Source organism: Hyalella azteca, unplaced genomic scaffold, assembly GCF_000764305.2.
Source record: "Hyalella azteca isolate HAZT.00-mixed unplaced genomic scaffold, Hazt_2.0.2 contig12758, whole genome shotgun sequence".
In the NCBI taxonomy this organism is placed as follows: Eukaryota; Metazoa; Arthropoda; class Malacostraca; order Amphipoda; family Hyalellidae; genus Hyalella; species Hyalella azteca.
The window spans coordinates 408,510-428,798 of NW_025942706.1; the positions used below are offsets into that span (position 1 = coordinate 408,510).

Consider the following 20,289-nt stretch of genomic DNA (forward strand, 5'->3'; position numbering starts at 1 on the left):
GAACCTCTGAATCAGAACCCACAACGAGAACCTCTGAATCAGAACCCACAATGAAAACCTCTGAATCAGAACCCACAACGAGAACCCCTGAAACAGAACCCACAACGAAAACATCTGAATCAGAATCCACAACGAGAGCCCCTGAAACAGAACCCACAACGAGAACCTCTGAATCAGAACCCACAACGAGAACCTCTGAATTAGAACCCACAACGAGAACCCCTGAATGAGAACCCACCACGAGAACCTCTGAATGAGAACCCACAACAAGAACCTCTGAAACAGAGTCCACAACGAGAACCTCTGAAACAGAACCCACAACGAGAACCTCTGAAACAGAACCCACAACAAGAACCTCTGAACAGAACCCACAACGAGAACCTCTGAATCAGAACCCACAACGAGAACCCCTTAATCAGAACTCCCAACGAGAACCTCTGAATGAGAACCCACAACGAAAACCTCTGAAGCGGAGCCCAGAACGAGAACTTCTGAATCAGAACCTCTAACGAAAACCTCTGAATTAGAACCCGTAACGAGAACCTCTGAAACAGAACCCACAACGAGAACCTCTGAAACAGAATCCACAACGAGAACCTCTGAATTAGAACCCACAACGAGAACCTCTGAATGAGAACCAACAACGAGAACCCCTGAATCGGAACCAACAACGAGAACCTCTGAAACAGTACCCACAACGAGAACCCCTGAAACAGAACCCCCCACACGTAGGAAGCCCCCATCCCACGCAGGGTTCTCAGAACGAGGCAGCGAACACGTCGCCGTCTTGTAGGACAAGCAGTTGACCAGAGACAAGAAAAAAAAAAAAAAAAAAAAAAAAAAAAAAAAAAAAAAAAAAGTAGAGACAAAAAAAAAAAAAAAAAAACACCGCAAACGGAGCAGAAGATTTTTTTTCCTTGTAGCGGCAATGGCAGGGAAGAGAGCAATAATTCTTACGATATCCTGCAGTCGTTACCAAGGATGACGACGACTGTGACTCTCTTCCTCTTTCTCGATACTCCCCCCTTCTCTCTTTCTCTCTTTATCTCTCTTTCGCTCCCTTGTTCTTTATTTCTTAGACACATACACAATTAACACATGGCGCCTAAATATACCGCAGGCATGGATCAATAATGCTTGTGTATAAAAGTTGCAATTTTATGCGCTTCAAGATAATTTATGTCACGTACGCTGTATATTTCTCAAATAATCTAGTCTAAAAACCGACGAACATTCTGACAAATGTCAAATAACAGACGATGTCCGCTTGGAATTCACTCTTTTTCCAAGTGAATTCGGTGCGATGTTGCGGGCAATGTGTATAATTTTCATGCATAAAACATGCAGTGAAATATTAATGTCGCACGTGAATAATGACTCTATGTAAAGTTAATGTTACACACATTAAGTTAATTTCAGTTTCACGCTCTAGGAAAGACATGAAAAGCGACATAAAAATATGAGGTAGATATCATTTATCACTGAAGCACACTCAACACACACATCACACACACGAAAAACACACATTATTTAAGAATAATTCACACATCACTCAAACATCACGAATTACGTACAAATCACTAAACATGTCACACACATCACTCACGCATCGTTCGCACATAACAAAACTCACACACACACAACACACACAACACACACATCACACACATCACACACACATCACACACACACACACACACACGCATGCACACATCACTCACCCTGGTCCATGTGTAGATGTAAGCGATCTCCATGAGCGTCCAGGCGTCCAGCAGCCTGTCTTCTCCGTGCAGAAGTTCCACCTTCGTTTACAACAGAATACATAATATGAGTAAAATTAAACGACTAAATGTAATGACTAAATGTAAGCGATACAATGTAATCAATGGAATATAAAAAATAAGAGACGAGAAAAAAGCATTTCACATCTTGAGGATAGTTGCAGATTTTACCAATGGATAACACAGGAGGATAACAAGGAGGATCGTAATCCTAAATAATTCAAGAATACGCAATATGCCAACAGGATCGCTTAATATTAAAAAAATGCTGGATATCACTATAAGAAACGAAGTGAACGTTACGTTATAGCAGTGAATTTGCAATGCTCGTAATTATAACAACTAAACCTGAGTATTTTCGTCCATTGTGTTGAAACAAATTCGAAATAAATGAAAAATAATAGTATTAATATAATATTAATAGTAATATTATCATGGGAAATTTTTCAATCCGGTAGTGAAGAAAGACGAACCAGCATTATTCACATCAAACTAAATCAGACTATACCCACACCATATGCATATAACCAACCATAAGGAAAAAAGTGGGTTACATGTATACAGATGATTCAAGGTATATTAGTGGAAAACCTCTAATCATTGATACAAAAAGCTTATTCGTCCTTAAGTGATTCAGTCACCTAAATTCGACAAGGTCACCGAACTCTCATGAAGTATAAGATTCATCGATCAAATTATTCAAGTTCTCTATATAAATGTCCGAACATGAATTAAACGAACAAAATCCACAACAAGACACAGAAAAAAAATCCAAATTACCGAAACGTTTTATTTGCCTTTAACTGAAAACGTTGACTCACCCTAAGTGGGTCAGGCACGCGGTGCTTGCTCTTGACGAGCTGCTTGAGCACGTACACGGGCACGGTCGCGGGGCACCTGAAATAACGGACCATGTCGTCCTCCCCTCCTCCTTCCCCGTCTGTAGGGGAGGATGGGCCCGTCCTCTTGACGTCGTCGGGGGACGACATCCCGACGTCTTCCCCAGGCACGGTCCCGTTTGGGACGTCGCCAAGGGCCCTCCCGTTGGGCCCCGCCGACCCAGTCGAAGAGCGCCGGCGACTGAAAGAGCAAAACAAGATTTATCAGCGACATACACTCAGAGAAATCAATGAGAATTTGTCCAATTAACAATGCACTTTTTGACCTTGAGCGGGTCATTCTGAACTAGTTTGGCCCACTGAGAGGCCGTATCAGTGCTATACATCCACTATCTTCTCATCATGTGGGCAAGAACTTGTGTCGTGTCACGTTTTGGACTATTAGACTCATCCATTTTTTCGAGCGCCGTGTGTGCTCATGAAGATAGAGCAGATCGATCAACAACCTGCGGGACTTACACAGTATAGGTCGGTTCGGTGGAGCCTGGCTTTATAGGTCGAGGAATGCGAAGTAGCTTTCTTTGTGACGGATTTTACAAGAGTTTATGCGCCGACGAAACATTGCTTTGCTGTCACCGCCGAGGTAAGTAGAATGCAGGATGATAACATCCAATTCAACTCACGACTAAGGTTATGTAAATAAAAATACACGTAAAATTGTTATTGTTTTAATATGGCTGCTTTATTTACAACCAAAAGTCGATACTCGTTGAATGATTAGCATGCCTTGATAAATTTAATAACGTCCATTATAGTCATCAAAAAATATGTATATAAATAAATAAGGTCCCTAAGCACTACAATAGACAGCAATGCCTTCACTCTTTGGTTTTCTTTATAAAAGACAACAATGGAGAAAACACAAGAACAATTGCCGAATTTCTTACACCGACAACTCGAACAAAACTGACACTGCGTGATAGTGTAATAATTGGACAAGAGTACAATGTAATTGTATTCAGCACAGAGGCAGAAAACACACAATGGAGGCACAAAACACATAATGGTTTCAGGTTCACAATACTCGGTTGAAATTCAGGCTGACTTTCAGGTTGCCACCGATAAGCCGGACAAGATTTTTTGGAAGGCAGGCAAGCGGTGGCCGTGGCTTGACGAGACAATGGCAGACGCTGCCGAACAATAGAGGCGAGTACGACAACTGCGAGGCTCTTGACAACCACTCCTGCCACCACGACAAGTGACAACCACTCCTGCCACCATGACAGGTGACAACCACTCCTGCCACCACGACAGGTGACAACCACTCCTGCCACCACGACAGGTGACAACCACTCCTGCCACCACGACAGGTGACAACCACTCCTGCCACCCCAACAGGTGATAACAATATTTAAATAGGTATTAAGCACAGTTACTTGAAGACACAAATTTTGGAAATTCCATTTCGCAAGGCAAAGCTGGAGCAGAACTGGAACCTGGAGCTGGAACATAGCTGGATTCCCATGAGATTCTAGCTCAAGTTGTAGGAATGATAACAATGATAACATTTATTCTTCGTATCATGCAGGCAATCTTTGGAGTATGATGCTGATGAGGAAATTTCTGGAAGACAATTTGTATAGTTTGATTGGACTATTTTCAAGGCATGATACCGAAAATCTCGGAGGTATGAAACCGACAATCTCGGAGGTATGGTGCCGTTAATCTACGTATAAGGCTTCATTCCATTTTCAAGGAATAATACAGTCAATCGCTAATGTGCGATACGGGCAATCTTAAAGGACAATCCTTGGCAACGATTGTGGAGGGCTACTGGCATGCACATTACTTCCCGATTTTAAAGTCCTTCGTCCTTCATCAAGCGCAAACTCAAAAGTTTTTAGCAGCGGCTTAGCGTTTCCTCTTCGAGCGGTTTTTGCTAATTGATGTTGAGGGTTGAAGAATGGAGTAAAAGTGGATCATAATTTCTACCATGAACAATTGCTCATTAAGCGTAATGATCCTTAATACACACACAAACGTCCGCACCACACATACAAACGTCCGCACCATACACACAAACGTACCGCACCACACACACAAACGTACCGCACCACACACACAAACGTCCGCACCACACACACAAACGTACCGCACCACACACACAAACGTCCGCACCACACACACAAACGTGGGAGATAAAGTCCCACATTTATCAGTTCTATACATAGCAGTTATCTGTATAAAAGAGCGCCCACATCATTTGTGTGGCGCACAATGGACTAGTTTGGTCGCGCAGGAATACTTGCGCAACAATAGACCTGTCTCTTATACACATCTAGATGTGTATAAGAGACAGGNATATACTCCTAGGATCTGATATATGAGACTTCTGCCTCCCTATATACTCCTAGGATCTGATATATGGGACTTCTGCCTCCCTATATACTCCTAGGATCTGATATATGGGACTTCTGCTTCCCTATGTACTCCTAGGATCTGATATATGAGACTTTTGCCTCCCTATATAGTCCTAGGATCTGATATATGGGACTTCTGACTCCCTATATACTCCTAGGATCTGAAATATAGACTATACATGGGACTTTTGCCTCCCAATATACTCATAGGATCTGGTCTTTGGGACTTCTGCCTCCCTATATATTCCAGGATCTGATATATGAGATTTCTGCCTCCCTATATACTATATACTCCGTCCGATATACGAGTTACATTTCCTGTATATATGTCTTGAAGAGGCGTCATATATTCCTGTCATCAGATATACTATATAGCTTCAAGTCCTATATGTATATTCCTTCTGTCAGATACAAGAGTTTTATTTGACATGCTGCACCGTGAGCAAAAAGCATGCTATACAATATATATAGTAGTATATAGTTATACTAAAACGCAATTAACCATACTACTATAAAAAATATACCACAACAATGTACTCGTCAACATCTATACAGTAAAATAATGTATAGACACAGTGCAAATGGCATTTGTGTTGTACTTGGCATAGAAATGGCATTGACAGGAAAATTTGTGATGGTCGCAGCACTATATACATTGCGATAAGATAAGGCGAAAGATGATGAATACAACAAGATAATATGCAAGATAATTAAGGTCACGGGTGGAATAATTAATGAGAGGGCGAAAAATTGAAAGGCTGAACATCCCATTAAAACTTGAAGCAAGAGTCTGAACTTTACATCGGGGGATGGGAGCGGGGGGGGGGCACTACACCATACACGCTGTGGTGACACACCACACGCTGTGGTGACACACCACACGCTGTGGTGACACACCACACGTTGTGGTGACACACCACACGCTGTGGTGACACACCACACGCTGTGGTGACACACCACACGCTGTGGTGACACATCAAACGCTGTGGTGACACATCACACGCTGTGTTGATACACCACACGCTGTGGTGACACACCACACGCTGTGGTGACACACCACACGCTGTGGTGACACATCACACGCTGTGGTGACAAACCACTTTCCACTCATGTATTAATTGGCGCGTAATTGGCTAAGCTGTTGGCAATTACACTCTGCCCAAGAGTAGCGTGTATTGACAGCGCTGCGCTGGCTGCACGAGTTCTAATTGCGCGGCCTGCAGCTCGTCTTAATTACGTCACTAATTACAATATTGGTTAAATTCACATTAAATTAATTAACTATGCATAAACTCAAACAACGCAAACTTCTTAAAACACTATTAATATATAACAGACTTAGACGCCATTTCCTCGCCAGTTCGCCTTAAACACACACACACACACACATACATACAGGCACACACAAACCACAACACAGGAAACATACAAACACACCGCACGTGTCATCACGCGCATACAAAGCTGCGTACGTGTGGAGAAGCCCGATGCTGCGTATTGCGCACTCAGTGCAATGTGTGAAAATTTTGTTGCATGATGTTTACTTGATGGCAACACATGTATACCACCACGTCAAGTATACCACCACGTCAAGTATACCACCACGTCAAGTATAAGGTTTTACCATGTATGAGGTATATTGGCCCTATGTAGAAATCATGTGATTTCTACGTGGCCTAGCTGGGCAGAATTTTCACAAAAACCATGGGGCTGCCATATGGCATTTTCACATGTGGCCAATATTGTCATGCCACTTGGGACCAACATGGGCCCCTTTGAAAATTGTTACTAGGGGAGCGAGCAGTCAAGACGATATACGCGCCCTCGACGAGCGAGCAGTCAAGACGATATACGCGCCCTCGACGAGCTTGACGCGCGAGCAGGCAAGACGATATACGCGCCCTCGACGAGCTTGACGAGCGAGCAGTCACGACGATATACGCGCCCTCGACGAGCGTGACGAGCGAGCAGTCACGACGATATATGCACCATCGACGCTCGACGAGGGTACGAGCGTGAAGAGCAATAACCAACATCACGCCATGTGCTCTAGCACCCTCCTCCCGCATCCTCCTACACATTCCCGATTCTAAATCAACTTTCACGAACCCAGAAAAAAGAGCAAATTAGGAACAACGGGAATTGTTGCAGAATTTGTATGACAATTGGTGATGTTAACGTCTTTAATGATGTTAACCTTGGTTCTCAAATCATCCAATCTAATGTAAAAGCAAGCGTTAAGAAATGCAAAAAGTAAGAGGTGTGAATTGTCTGATTTTCTCAGCCAATTGCGCGGATGGGAAAAGAAGTCACCCCACGAGGGAAGGAGGTTCCGGGCCGAGGGGAGGAGGGAGAAGAGGAGTGGGTAAGAGGGAGAGGGGGACGTAAAAGGCCCCAGAAGAGAAAGGGGATGACAAAAGTTGAGCCAATTAAATAGAGTCGACGGCGGCAGAGACGCTGCGGCTGTCGAGCGCCGCGGCTTAGGGCGGCTTCTCTGAAGAATTGCTCTGAGGAGGAGGGTCTCTGTGTGCCCGCACTCAGAGAAACAAGTGGGACTTTGTCCAAATAGCAATGCACTTATGGTCATTGTGTGAGTGATTTTGACCAAATTTAGCGCGGCAAAATGGCGTATCGGTGGAAAATATGACCCAATTATTGTTCTGAGTGTAAGTTGTGGTACAACAAAAAATGATAACTGCCGCCGCGTCAACGCCGGCCAATCATTGGCCATCGATGATACGACAATAATTTTCGTCACGGAATTTTCGTCGCTCAAGCGCAACAACTTTCATCGCCGTCACCTCCGCTGTGCTGCGTCGTGGCGACGACGAGGCAGCTTCATCGATGGTCCACGCAAAGCATGACGTATGACAGGCGCGAAAAAATGTTCAATGCAAGAACAATCCGTCATTATGAACCATATAAAAGGGAAAATAATTTCATTAATAGATGTTGTCTCGTTACATAAATCGAAAAAAAATCGTCCGAAGAGATAGCTGCACAGTTTGAACCCTTAATTGGGAAGCCATGTCATTTAGAGCGCGCGTAGCATTAAACTTTTCTAGAAATGCAGATCTGATGTTACGGACTGTACAGGAACTTGCAGTTTCTGAAGTGAGTTTAAACACTGAGTTAATTGAACGTCAAAGTCTGAGTCCGCCTAATATTCATATTTTATTAGAAAAATTGGTGTCGCGCGTGAGCATTATTTGGGGACAGCGCTTAATTACCAGCGGGACGTTCTGCGGGAACTTTTTGTTGTTATAAATCGAATAACATTAGCAGAATAGCATAGTCATAATCAGAACTGCTGTAGTGGCGGATGACGAGGCTGACGGAGTCACTGACCTGTTGTAGTGGCGGATGACGAGGCTGACGGAGTCACTGACCTGTTGTAGTGGCGGATGACGAGGCTGACGGAGTCGTCACTGACCTGTTGTAGTGGCGGATGACGAGGCTGACGGAGTCGTCAGGGCTGAAGACGAACTGCTGGAACTCCTCCACGTCGCGCTGGTAGGCGGGGGTGCCAACTGCACGGGAGAACAATGCACGGCAATGAGGCATCGTACAAAAAATACCGAATTTAAAATATAATAGAAATGAAACAATTTGCTGAACAGTACTATAGAAATGATGAAACATGCAGAACATTAATAGATATTATAGGTGATTTTGTTTCAGCATGGAAGGCTTGTATAGGATCCAGAATGAATGAAGAAGCTAACTTAGCAAACATTTAAGGAAAATAGAAGTGACGGCGACGTGAGCGAGCAGTTTAAATTAATAAATGATGTCATGGAATAGTGACCGTATATAACAACAATACATTGACAAACATTGTGATTGTCAATGTATTGTCAAACACCATTATATAGTGATGCCTTAATTACGCATACGAGTTCTTACGATTAACTAAGTAACCAAATCTAAGTCATTCAAACGCAAAAATATTATGTATGCAATTTTGATGCTTATGATAAATAGATAACTTACTTGTAGCCTTATTTGTAGGTATAGATAAGTGGAATGGACTATATTATAGATACAAAAATCGGTATAGATACATGCCTATACATGCTAGGCCACTCAGCTATGCCAGCAGCACACAGTATGGATAGGAAGCCTCTTATAAAAAGCTTGTCGGCTTTGTTAGCCTCACAAACACAGCGTCGGGTCGATAATTCGCTCCTAAAAACACACAGACTATCCTTCATTTATAGCCACACGGAAGAGTGCAGGTTAAACTCCGGCGAGGTATTGCAAGAAATTGCTCTTTGATAGCTCCCTGGATCTCTAAACCTATTCCATTTACTGAGCTTTGCAATAACGTATCTATAGCGAGTATGACATGCCAGGTTTTTAAAATGGGTAACGAGTAACGACTAAACCTAAATCAATGTGAATTAATACATGAACACAGGATAAGAATCGTCTTGTCATGAGTTATTCGTACATATATCCCAGATACCTAGTTGCATTTACATGCAGATTCAAACTGTAGAACTTTTACTGCATCATACTTAGCCTAAGTGGTCACACCACATATACAGGGGTTGGAAAAAAATAAGGAAAACACCTGATATTTTGATATCTGAATTTTTGAAAATGGTATTAACAGTGAAAACTTGACATGTTTTCCAGCTATTGTTGCTGCTAATTGATATTTTATCCTTGTACTCACATTTTTAGTAAATTTTTGTGCCTATAACTTAAAAATGGCAAGCCTCTCTGACTTTCAAAAAGGCCAATTAATTGTTGGTGCCCATATATATGGCAGGTGCTAGTGTGACAGAAACTTTCCGAATGCTTTACTTTTCTAGAAGTACAGTCTCAAAAGTAATAACTGCTTTTGAAAAAGAAGGAAAAACGTCCTCTCCAAAGCACAGGTCTGGCCGAAAGTCGAAGTTGTGAAGAGAGACCGCCGGCGGATAAATCGAATTGTGAGGGACAATCGAAAGGCCACGGCTGTTAAAATTACTGCAGACCTCAGTGGACACCTACGGAACCCAGTTTCCATCAAGACTGTCCGCCGAAAACTGCACAGTGCACAGATCTGGATTCTATGGAAGAGCTGAAATTAGAAAACCTCTGGTTTCAAATTCAAATGCTTCAAAGCCTTTAGAGTGATGTAAAAACTTCCAAAATTGGTCCCTCGAGCAGTGGAATTTTTTTTCTGACCAATCTTCGTTTATTCATTTCCAACCTCTGGCCGAGTTTACATTTGGAGACAGCCAAAATATTCATTTAATCCCGACTACCTCCTCCTAACCGTATAACAAGGCGGGGGATCTGTGATGATCTGGGGTGCTATTTCTTGGAAATCCGGCGGACCAATGATTTCTCTTCGCGGAAGAATCAACAGCCGTGACTATTTAAGAATTTTGGATGACAGAGTTGATCCAATGTTTAAAGCACTGTTTCAGGGGGGGACGCCATCTTTCAAGATGATAATGCCCCGATCCATATAGCTAGAATAGTTAAAAAATGACACGAGGAACATTTTAATGAAGTTGAGCATCTCATTTGACCACTGCAATCACCAGACCTGTATATTATCGAACACTTATGGTCGATTTCAGAGACGCAAGTCAGAAGTCGATTCCGGCCGCCATCGTCTTTCAAAGTGATTGAGGGAGTTTTAAGTGAAAATGGGTTTTAATTTCTTTAGAAACAATTCACAATTTGTATGAACCTCGGAGAATTGAGGCTTTAATTGCCACAAAAGGCGGACCTACACCAAACTAAAATATATTTTGTGGATTTCTCAGGTGTTTCCTTTATTTTGTCTAACCCTGTACTTGTCCCATGGTTTGAGATAGCAGTCTACTTTAGAGGTATTCACCGACCTAATTTCGGGGTATTCACTGACTCACTTTGGGGATTTTTACTAACCCTTTGTTTTTACAGACTAGCTTTGGAGGTGTTAGCTGACCCACTTTGGAGGTGTTTGCTGACCCACTTTGAGGATATTTTTACTCACTCACTTTGAGGGTGTTTACTGACCCACTTTGAAGGTGTTTACTGACCCACTTTTGAGGATGTTTATTAACCCACTTTGCGGATGTTTACCGCCCCACTTTGAGGATGTTTACTGACCCACTTTGGAGGTATCTATTGACCCACTTTAGAGGTGTTTACTGACCCACTTTGGGGGGTCTACTGACCCACTTTGGGGATGTTCACTGACCCCCTCTGTGGATGTTGACTGACCCACTTTGAAGGTGTTTACTGACCCACTTTGAGAATGTTGACTAACCCAATTTGAAGATCTTTACTGACACACATTAGAGATGTTTGCTGACCCCCTTTGAGGATGCTTACTGACTCATTTTAGAAATGTTTACTGACCCACTTTGAGGATGTTCACTGACCAGCTTCAGGAGTGTTCTGGTAGAAGCGGATGCGGCGTCTCATCTCTGTCTGGAAGAGGCCGGGCACAGTCTTGTAGACCAGCGCCTGCAGCACCCGATCACTCCTGCACACGAACAACACATGTGTCCACTTTAGTACGTTATTTAGTAACGTCACTCGAATATTGTATTATGTAAGATTGCTTCGTAAATACTATATGTAAAGTAAGCAATAAGCGTGTGAATAGTTTATTAATAGTAAGCGTGTGAATCAGATTTGAAATTAGTTATTTGGCAACATACAACCTCAGCGCTATACACATATTTGCAGCTTAATTAGCAGGACAACCTGCAATCACAACTGTGGTGCAATGCAATTCCATGTGACGTGTGCTGCACGTCGGTACATAAACTATAGGTTCATCATTCGCAAAATAAATTTATCAAGCCTCATACGTGGGGTGAGTGCAGCGATATAATCTCTGGCGATTAAATTAACAGAAGAGCTTTATAATAGGATGAACCTATATAGTTGATGTGCGGAGGTGCATATGACACATGTCACACATGCAGCACACGTCACAACCCCGCGAACGCAACCAAAATAACATTAGGACCTAATTAATAAATACGCATAAACTCAGAACTTCAACGCTATCCACGTAGTTTTGAAAGTAGCTCTTAAATTAAGTAAAAAGTTTGACTCCAATTGTACACGACGTTGCGCCCACGTGGCTGAATTTGACTCGGAAAAACCGCCCTTCTCATCCCACCCCAAAACATCGACGTTTCTCCGGTGTTTTCGCGATGTTTTACCGCCGCTGATCTTCCTATTTATCCTCCCTAAGTTATCAGCCTCGATCCCACAGCGGGATCCTGCGCGGGATCTTCGGTCCTGGGGGAGCTACTTAGAGATCCCAACACGTGCATCCCCACCACAGCTGCTGCATTCATGCATACGGTCGTATATGTATAGCAGAGTAGCAGCTGTATTGATGCATACGGCTGTATATGAATAGCAGTGTATAGCAGCTGTATTGATGCACACGTTCGTAAAATGCCCTGGATGAGTATATATAGCAGCTGATTTTGATGAAAACGGTCACATAAACGCAGAGTATATACAGCAGTTGTATTGATTCATATGTACGGCCAGATAAACGCTGAGTATATATCAGTTGTATTGATGCAAACGGTCATTAATATGTCAGCCGCGTACTGCAGCAGCTATATACTATATAGCAGTCGCTTAGCTGTGTTACGTGTAACATGCAGAGAAAGCAGTTGCATCTGCGAAATTCGATGACAGTTTCTTTCTGAAATCGAATAAATTAGAATAAAACGCACATGTACATTAATAAAAGTAAAAACTGTTAATAATATTTTACAGAAAAATGTATTGTTTTCACTTGTTTTTATTTACGAAGATTTTAATGAATACGTCGCACGAATAGTGATCGAAGCAATGATCAAATTTTGCACCTCACTCGCAACACGATCAGATGAGACATTCACTGCTATTTTCTGTTCACTGTTGAACGAACGATCGTAGAAGCTTGAGCTCACTCTATTTACAAAATTTTTTTATATAATCGTTTTATTAATCGTATAATAATATATAATTTATAAAAAATTTATATAATCGTATCAAAATTTTTAGCGCATTTTCTCATTTATGCAAAAAATACACTATTGTGCTCGCCATGTCCGTCTGCCGTCCGCCCGTGACTTAACGTCTTCGTCGACGAGAAAATGCGCTCTCTATCACTCACTACAGTGAGTACTGACTTATATTTGTTATATAATTGCCTTGCTTTTTAGCATTATTTTCGCATTAGAATTAATTAATATTTGTAGATGTATTAATTAATTTTCAATTGTAAGTGATTATTTTTATTGTGTAATTTCTGACGTAATTCCAGACACTGCAGCGCCGTAGGACCGACAAGGTCTGCCGACTATGTCCTTGCGATGAGATGAAGGATCTCCACTCACCGCCAGCACCGCAGTTTACGACGCAAAAAATACCCGAGATGTTGAGAAAAACGCCCCTAAATGAAACAAAAAACTTCTGCGGCTTAAGAAAAAACTGCCATAAAAACAGTCGCGGTGTCAAGAAGCTGCTACTGATTGAGCTGCCGCCCGCACTTGCTGCGTGCATGGGTGACGCTATAGGGTAAATGATGAGGTATTGGGGTAACTTGGTATATGTTGAGGTAACTTGGTTTATGTTGGGGTAACTTGGTATGTTGGGGTAACTTGGTATATGTTGAGGTAACTTGGTTTATGTTGGGGTAACTTGGTATATGTTGGAGTAACTTGGTATATGTTGAGGTAACTTGGTATATGGTGGGGTAACTTGGTATATGTTGGGGTAACTTGGTATATGTTGGGGTAACTTGGTATATGGTGGGGTAACTTGGTATATGGTGGGGTAACTTGGTATATGTTGGGGTAACTTGGTATATGTTGAGTAACAAAGTAGATGTTGGGGTAACTTGGTATATGTTGAGTAACAAAGTAGATGTTGGGGTAACTTGGTATATGTTGAGTAACAAAGTAGATGTTGGGGTAACTGAGGAGATATTGATCGAGATGGCCAAGGTATAATGATGAAGTTGCTGAGTAGATGTTGGTAGCTAAATATGGAGATGTTGAAGTAACTATATTTATATATGTTGGGGTAACTGAGCGAATTTTGGGTAGTAGAGTAGATTGTAGAAAAGCTAAGATGTTAGGGGTACTATATTAGTAGATGTGAGAAAACTAAATGAAGTTGGGCTACCCAAGAAGACGCCTGTATAAAGGCTGTATTATAAATGTGAGGCAAGCTCCCCTATCTGTTACCAGGACATGCATTCACAATACATACATCATCGTCCCATGCTAATCTTAAGTCCATCATTACTTATGTTCATCGATCGTCGTCTCATGATAATCAGTGAACGGACACAGCAAATTACCCGTAATTAAATTACAGCTGTATATTAGGTTATCAAGCATCATGCAGGAGCGAGCGGTCGATAACTCTCCAACGCACAGCTGTGAACTTCAAATAAAATCAATAAATTATTAACAACTGGAAACCTGTATGTAAACTTATACACGTTTCCTAGAACTAGAACCTTTCTCTATTGTTTCACCAATCTTACAATTGCAACCTTTAATTTAACTAAAATTTCTATATTAGCCTGCATGGTACCAGAGGTTGGGAGCAGTGTTTTAATGAATGAGGGGAAAGAGCGGTCCGGTGAGCAGAAATATTCGCTGCTCACTGAATCTGGGGCCGTATTATCAAAACTTCGTAAGTACGCACAATCGACTTCCGAGTGGCGTTGCTATATGACAACGTAATACTAGCGGTGGTATTATAAAAACATTTGCGCGGGAAAAATTTGCGCGGGAAAAAATTTAGGCTTTTAGCTAAGACTTGCGTACGAAAGTTTTGATAATGCCAAAATTAGGGTGTATTTACGTACCACAGAACTTTTTTGTTGTAAGTACGAAAAGTTACGAAGTTTTGATAATCCGGCCCCTGGACCGCAGACGCGTCAGCAGCGCGACGCGGGCATCGTGGCCCACGGGCGCCATTGGGTGGCGCGGGCCACGGGCTCGTCGTTACCCACAAGAGGCCCAACGGTTGCCACCAATCATAGCTGACTAATTTGGGTTCAGTCGAGTGATAGCTTCGTCTCCGCGTAAGACGCTATATACCTAACATGACGCGATTATGTCCATGATCTTTCGATTACGTCCAAAATCTTATGATTTTGTTATGTTTCGATTTATGTTCATTATTTTGTGCTTCTCTGATGTTCATACACTTATTGAATCGAATAAAATTTTCTTATGAGCGTTTTGATGAGAAGTGAGATGCCCCCATACAAATAGCATGACATGTCTGCTAATGGCCTCATGCAAGAAAAGTAGTCACCACGCAAATTTGCATTCAAGGATATAAATTTTAAAAATTATGCACTTCGGTTAACTTTTAGTTCGAGCCAGGAACGAAGGAGACTCTGTAAACCGAAGCTTAATAGGGACCTATTTCCTGTTCATGTTTTGGTTAATAATTTTTAGCACGTAATAATTTTTAGCACTATATATGTTGGAATCCCTGCATATATATGGAATCTCCTCGCAGATCCATTAACAAAATAAAATGTATACGGTGACGCAAAATACAGCGATTTATTACCAAATCTTTCACTCAAGATCAATTTGCGTAAATCGCAATGTAGAAATCATTTAAAAGTTAGTTTCGCTTGATTTTAGAAGTTGCGAGATTCACGTGCAGAAGCATGGTTAAATTTGCCGCTATATCGCACCGCATTTGTATACACTGTCTCCGAAATGGCCAACAAACAACGAGTTAAATCAGCCAGTCGAAAAAAAAAAAACAATTCATCTCCGACAAACTGAACGCGCGACCGATGAATGGCGGCGATCGAGACAAATGCGCCTGTCGACCGCAAGCGGAAAAACACGCATACAAAAAAACTCCGTCTCCCTGGGGCCTTCTATAACTCCATCACTGCCCTTCCAACCTCCCTCGCCTTCCCCCATCTTGAACCCAACCCTGAACTAAACCCTCCCTCCCCCCGGGGTTTGACTTAAAGTAACCAAAGGAAAATCCGTCACCCGCGGACGCCTCAGCGGAGGTCATTAGTTACGCCAAAACAAACAGCGCGGCACGAGCCGTGCGCCGCGGTGCGCTTAGCCTCCATACTTTCGAACTATTTGTTCAACTGTCAAGGTGTTCTTTACGAACGATGTTGAATAAATTAGTCATAGCTAACTATTGCCACGAGAGGAAAATATTGCAAACAGTCGTCAGTTGAGAGGCTCAAGTTTGAAAATGTTTTGTGATGTGCCACGCAGCAGAAAAGCTGACTTTACTATACAATTAACTTCGAAATCTCACACAAAAAGCAATTTTTTAACTTTTAATTCTTATGAATACTGTGAACGTTTACGGTACTTGGTCCCTTAAAATTAAACGATTTAGTATTAATTCAATATTTTTCTCAATATCCTTAAGTGATCAAATAATAATTTCAATGTTTTATCCAATATCCTTTAATTAAGTATGGAATATTAATTAAATATGCTGGCACCCACCTGAGGCTGCTGAAGGGTCGCGTCTTGAGCAGCAGAGTGTCGCAGTGCGGGCAGTGGCGATGCTCCTTCAGGAACGACACGATGCACGACCGGCAAACTGATCACCACACAATACATCCTTAATACATCATACAATAGCTATAAATTGTACTAATACAATATGGAGCTCCTATATAGTGTATTGTCCCCAGGATATCATTAGAAAATACATCGTGAATTCTTGGGTTAAATAATGACAAGATGGATGAAAAATGGCAGCAACCTTCAACAGCGGTGCTGGCGTATTGCAAATACTGTGTTGTATATATACAAAAAAGCCTTCTCGCAGATTAATCAGTAGCAGTAAATTGGTTAATTGAATCGATCACATACCATGATAAAATATTTCCATTTGCTCTCAAATAACCCAAAAGAAAGGCTAAATATGAAAAATCATCATGATCTAAAATTGTAAAATCTGTCAACTAAATCCAGGCATGAGATTTCCAATATTAAATGTGACCATAATTAACGACGTGATGCAATTAACACATGGCCGGATATGTTGCCATGATGAACTAAAAATTAAGACTTGTGGCGACTTTAACGTGGTCATCAGTATATACTGCATATGTAGCGCATATGTTGTGATACGTTGAACATGCATGTCCTTGCAGCAATGGTGTTAACGAACTTTGCTCATGAATGTATGGAAGAAGATGAATATTAACTAAATTATTCCTAGTCTTTTGTAAAAAAAAGAATCGTGATAGAAATCCACTCATGTATGAGTCGAATAAGATGAATATGAAATGTATGCGCGCTACTCACATGTATGGAGGCACTCCGTGATGGTTGTGGCGTCCACGAAGTACCCGAAGCAAAGCACGCACACGAAATGGGGGTTTAGGTCCCCCAGGCTGATGTTAACCCCAGCTGAGCCCTTGCTGGGCTTGGGGGGCTGGGGGGCTTGGGATGAGGGGTTGGCAAACAGCCCCACGCCTTCCCCCCAGTCCTGGGAGATGGGGGACCCAAGCCTCCCCCACGTGTCCGTGTCTGCCCCCGTCATGTTTAAGACGGACCTGAGTAGGAAGGGGGTTAAAAAATATTTATTTAAATATAATTCATATATAAATTCATAAATATAAATTCAGATTCATTTATAATATATATGAAAAAAATGAAAACAACCAATTGTGGACACGATGACGCATGTGGAAGGTTAAAGTAATTAAATTAATTAATTATTATGGGTCTTCTGGGGTGGGGGGGGCTTGTGGGTGCTGGTGTTGTAGGTGCAAGAAAAAATGTAGAAATGTAAAGAAAAACTGTAAGAAATGTTGTGCGTAAACTGCAAATGCTTACTTGCTAAAGTTCAATAATAAAGATATACAATTCGCAGAGGCTAGAGATCGAGGATGGGCTATATATATAGAAACTGGTTGCTGTTGTAGTAAAAAATGGGGGGCCACCCCCGGGTTTTACCCCGCGTCTTTCGCGTATTGATACTTGTATCTTACAACTTTATACTCACAACCCAGGAAATCGCGGAATGGGGGGTAAAATGTTACTTTTTCGGTCATAACTCGGCAACGCCTAGTGGGATGTAAGATGGTTTAGTTTATTGTAGTTTATGGTAGTTTATTGATATTGATATTAAAATGTAGGGGGCACTGGGATATTCTGGTTTATCTGTTGCTGGGTATCGAATCGGCGCTAAAATTGGGGCCTACTGATATTAGAAGCCATCTTAAACCGAAATTTTGTTATCGACTATGAATTGTTTCTTAACTTGGGGTATCGAAGGAATGGGCTATGTTGTATATACAAAACAATCGGAATGCCGCGAAACCTCCAGCAACCAGCGAGGCCCGAAAACCGCTCATTATTCGTCCTGACGTAGGAAGGCGGCTTGTTTACGACTTAAATAACATTAATGGTCGTCGCTCGTCTTTTGTTCAGGAGTCACAAACGCGTGACGATGGCAGGACAATGACAGTTTCGTCCAGCTTCGTCACCGAGCGCTTCTTGATTAAAATCAATATTACTTTAGTTCGCATATGAGTGCAGGAAAATGTGCGCTGTAATTTGAAATTAAGCTCTTGTTTCAAGTCGTCCGTCAAGTTGTCTATTCCAATTTGCTGGGTATCAGCTCCCAGATATGCTCCCGATCGGCAGATTTTTTACTTCTTGAAAAAACTTGCTCGACCAAATGGCTAATTTTAAATTAATTTCAGCTTCAGGGCTTCAGAAATAAATAATTCAACACTTGGGCTTGAGTTTAGTTGAGTTACAATTAGTTGAGTCAATGGCTGCCTCACAATACGCGCGCTGCGTGGACACATATGGACAATAATAATTAACATGTCAGTTAATGAAGGCTCGTCACTAATAATGGAGTATGCCAATGGACATGGCCAATAAATGAAGGCTCGTCACTATAATTCTTCCTTTAATATTATTCCCCTGTCCAAGCCTCACTATATCGCGCTTGTTGAATGTGACAAATCTACATACCCTCAAATTAATGAATTAGTATTGATGCAATATTACTCGAGTCATACACATTAAAACATTCATCAATGTATTAAAATGGTACATTGATTTACTTGCCGGCTATTGTTTAGCAGGCGAAACTTGAGAAAAAGGGTCGTGCATTGAAACTGTCGAGTGGCGCTATATGTGCGCAGCGATGGATTCATACATTAACTAATACACTAAAAACTTCTGAGTGTTGACTGATTATATTACGACTTAATTATTCAACAGCTGTAATTAATTCACATGTTCGTCCAAAAATTTTGTTCACTCCATTTTTTCGGTCAAAAAGTAAAATATTCATCGTTTCTTTATACATAAGTGACATTACCTGTTGAGTTATTCAAAATTATTCATTGTTAAATTAATCGAAGTTCAACACGACCACCATGCACGATGGCCACTATATAAGATGGAGATTGCTTATCATGATATCCAAAAGTTAACATGTTGACTTTATCCCTTGTTAGCGAAGGCCGGTATATTTTATTGAGGAGATATAATTCTTAAATTCACGCAGCGCCTGCGTGCATACACGCGACTCATGAATGATCGAGTCCGTGTATGATCGTGGATGAATGTTTCCCTTCAATGTATCACATAAATAGCTGAGAAGTAGTGAATATATATAACTGTTGCGTCTTAGAATATTTCACTAAATGAACCGGAACAACGCATGCAGGACGTGACGAGAAAATGTCAAAAGAATGATATTAATAATGAAACAAAAAGGTTTAAATGAAGTCATGCAACGAGGACAATAAATATGTAGCGTTCATGTCCAGAATATCGATCGTGAAAGACAGAAAGATACCGAACGACACAAGTCGCAAATATATATGAGGCATATAATACGAAATATTTCATTGCGATTTGTGACAAAACGACATATTTTGAACGCGGTTAAATAAAACGCAGTTAAATAAAATTTTGCCAATTTGGGCCACCATTACAATTCGGCTGAAAACATTAATTGGCAGACGTGGTTAATTATAAGTATAATTGGCAGAGCAAATTTGCTGCTAATAACCCTCTATATATGTCCATACATATATACTCAGCTGCACATATGTGTCGCCTTTAAATATGGCGTATTTTTTTATGTATGAAGCTCATACTCGCCCAATTGGACATGTATATCGCCTTCAAGTTTAAGCTGTGCTGGAACACACATGGAATTATTTATCGCCGGAATGACCACATATGGAGTTAAATTTATTGCCGGCTATTTTTTTCAGTGATGGCGGTATATGGATGCAAT

General features: G+C 41.4%; 1 protein-coding gene across 1 annotated transcript in view; it reads right to left on the reverse strand.

The window, feature by feature from the left end:
• LOC108667572 overlaps positions 1 to 20,289 on the reverse strand; it is a 32,990-nt gene that overhangs the window by 9,096 nt on the left and 3,605 nt on the right. Inside the window, exons 2-7 of the mRNA XM_018154615.2 lie at positions 17,322 to 17,572; positions 16,512 to 16,608; positions 11,412 to 11,515; positions 8,474 to 8,570; positions 2,603 to 2,861; positions 1,722 to 1,802 (exon numbers count right to left, since the gene is read on the reverse strand). Of these exons, the coding sequence (XP_018010104.1) occupies positions 1,722 to 1,802; positions 2,603 to 2,861; positions 8,474 to 8,570; positions 11,412 to 11,515; positions 16,512 to 16,608; positions 17,322 to 17,559 (876 nt within the window). The 5' untranslated portion in view covers positions 17,560 to 17,572. The remainder of the gene's footprint in view (positions 1 to 1,721; positions 1,803 to 2,602; positions 2,862 to 8,473; positions 8,571 to 11,411; positions 11,516 to 16,511; positions 16,609 to 17,321; positions 17,573 to 20,289) is intronic.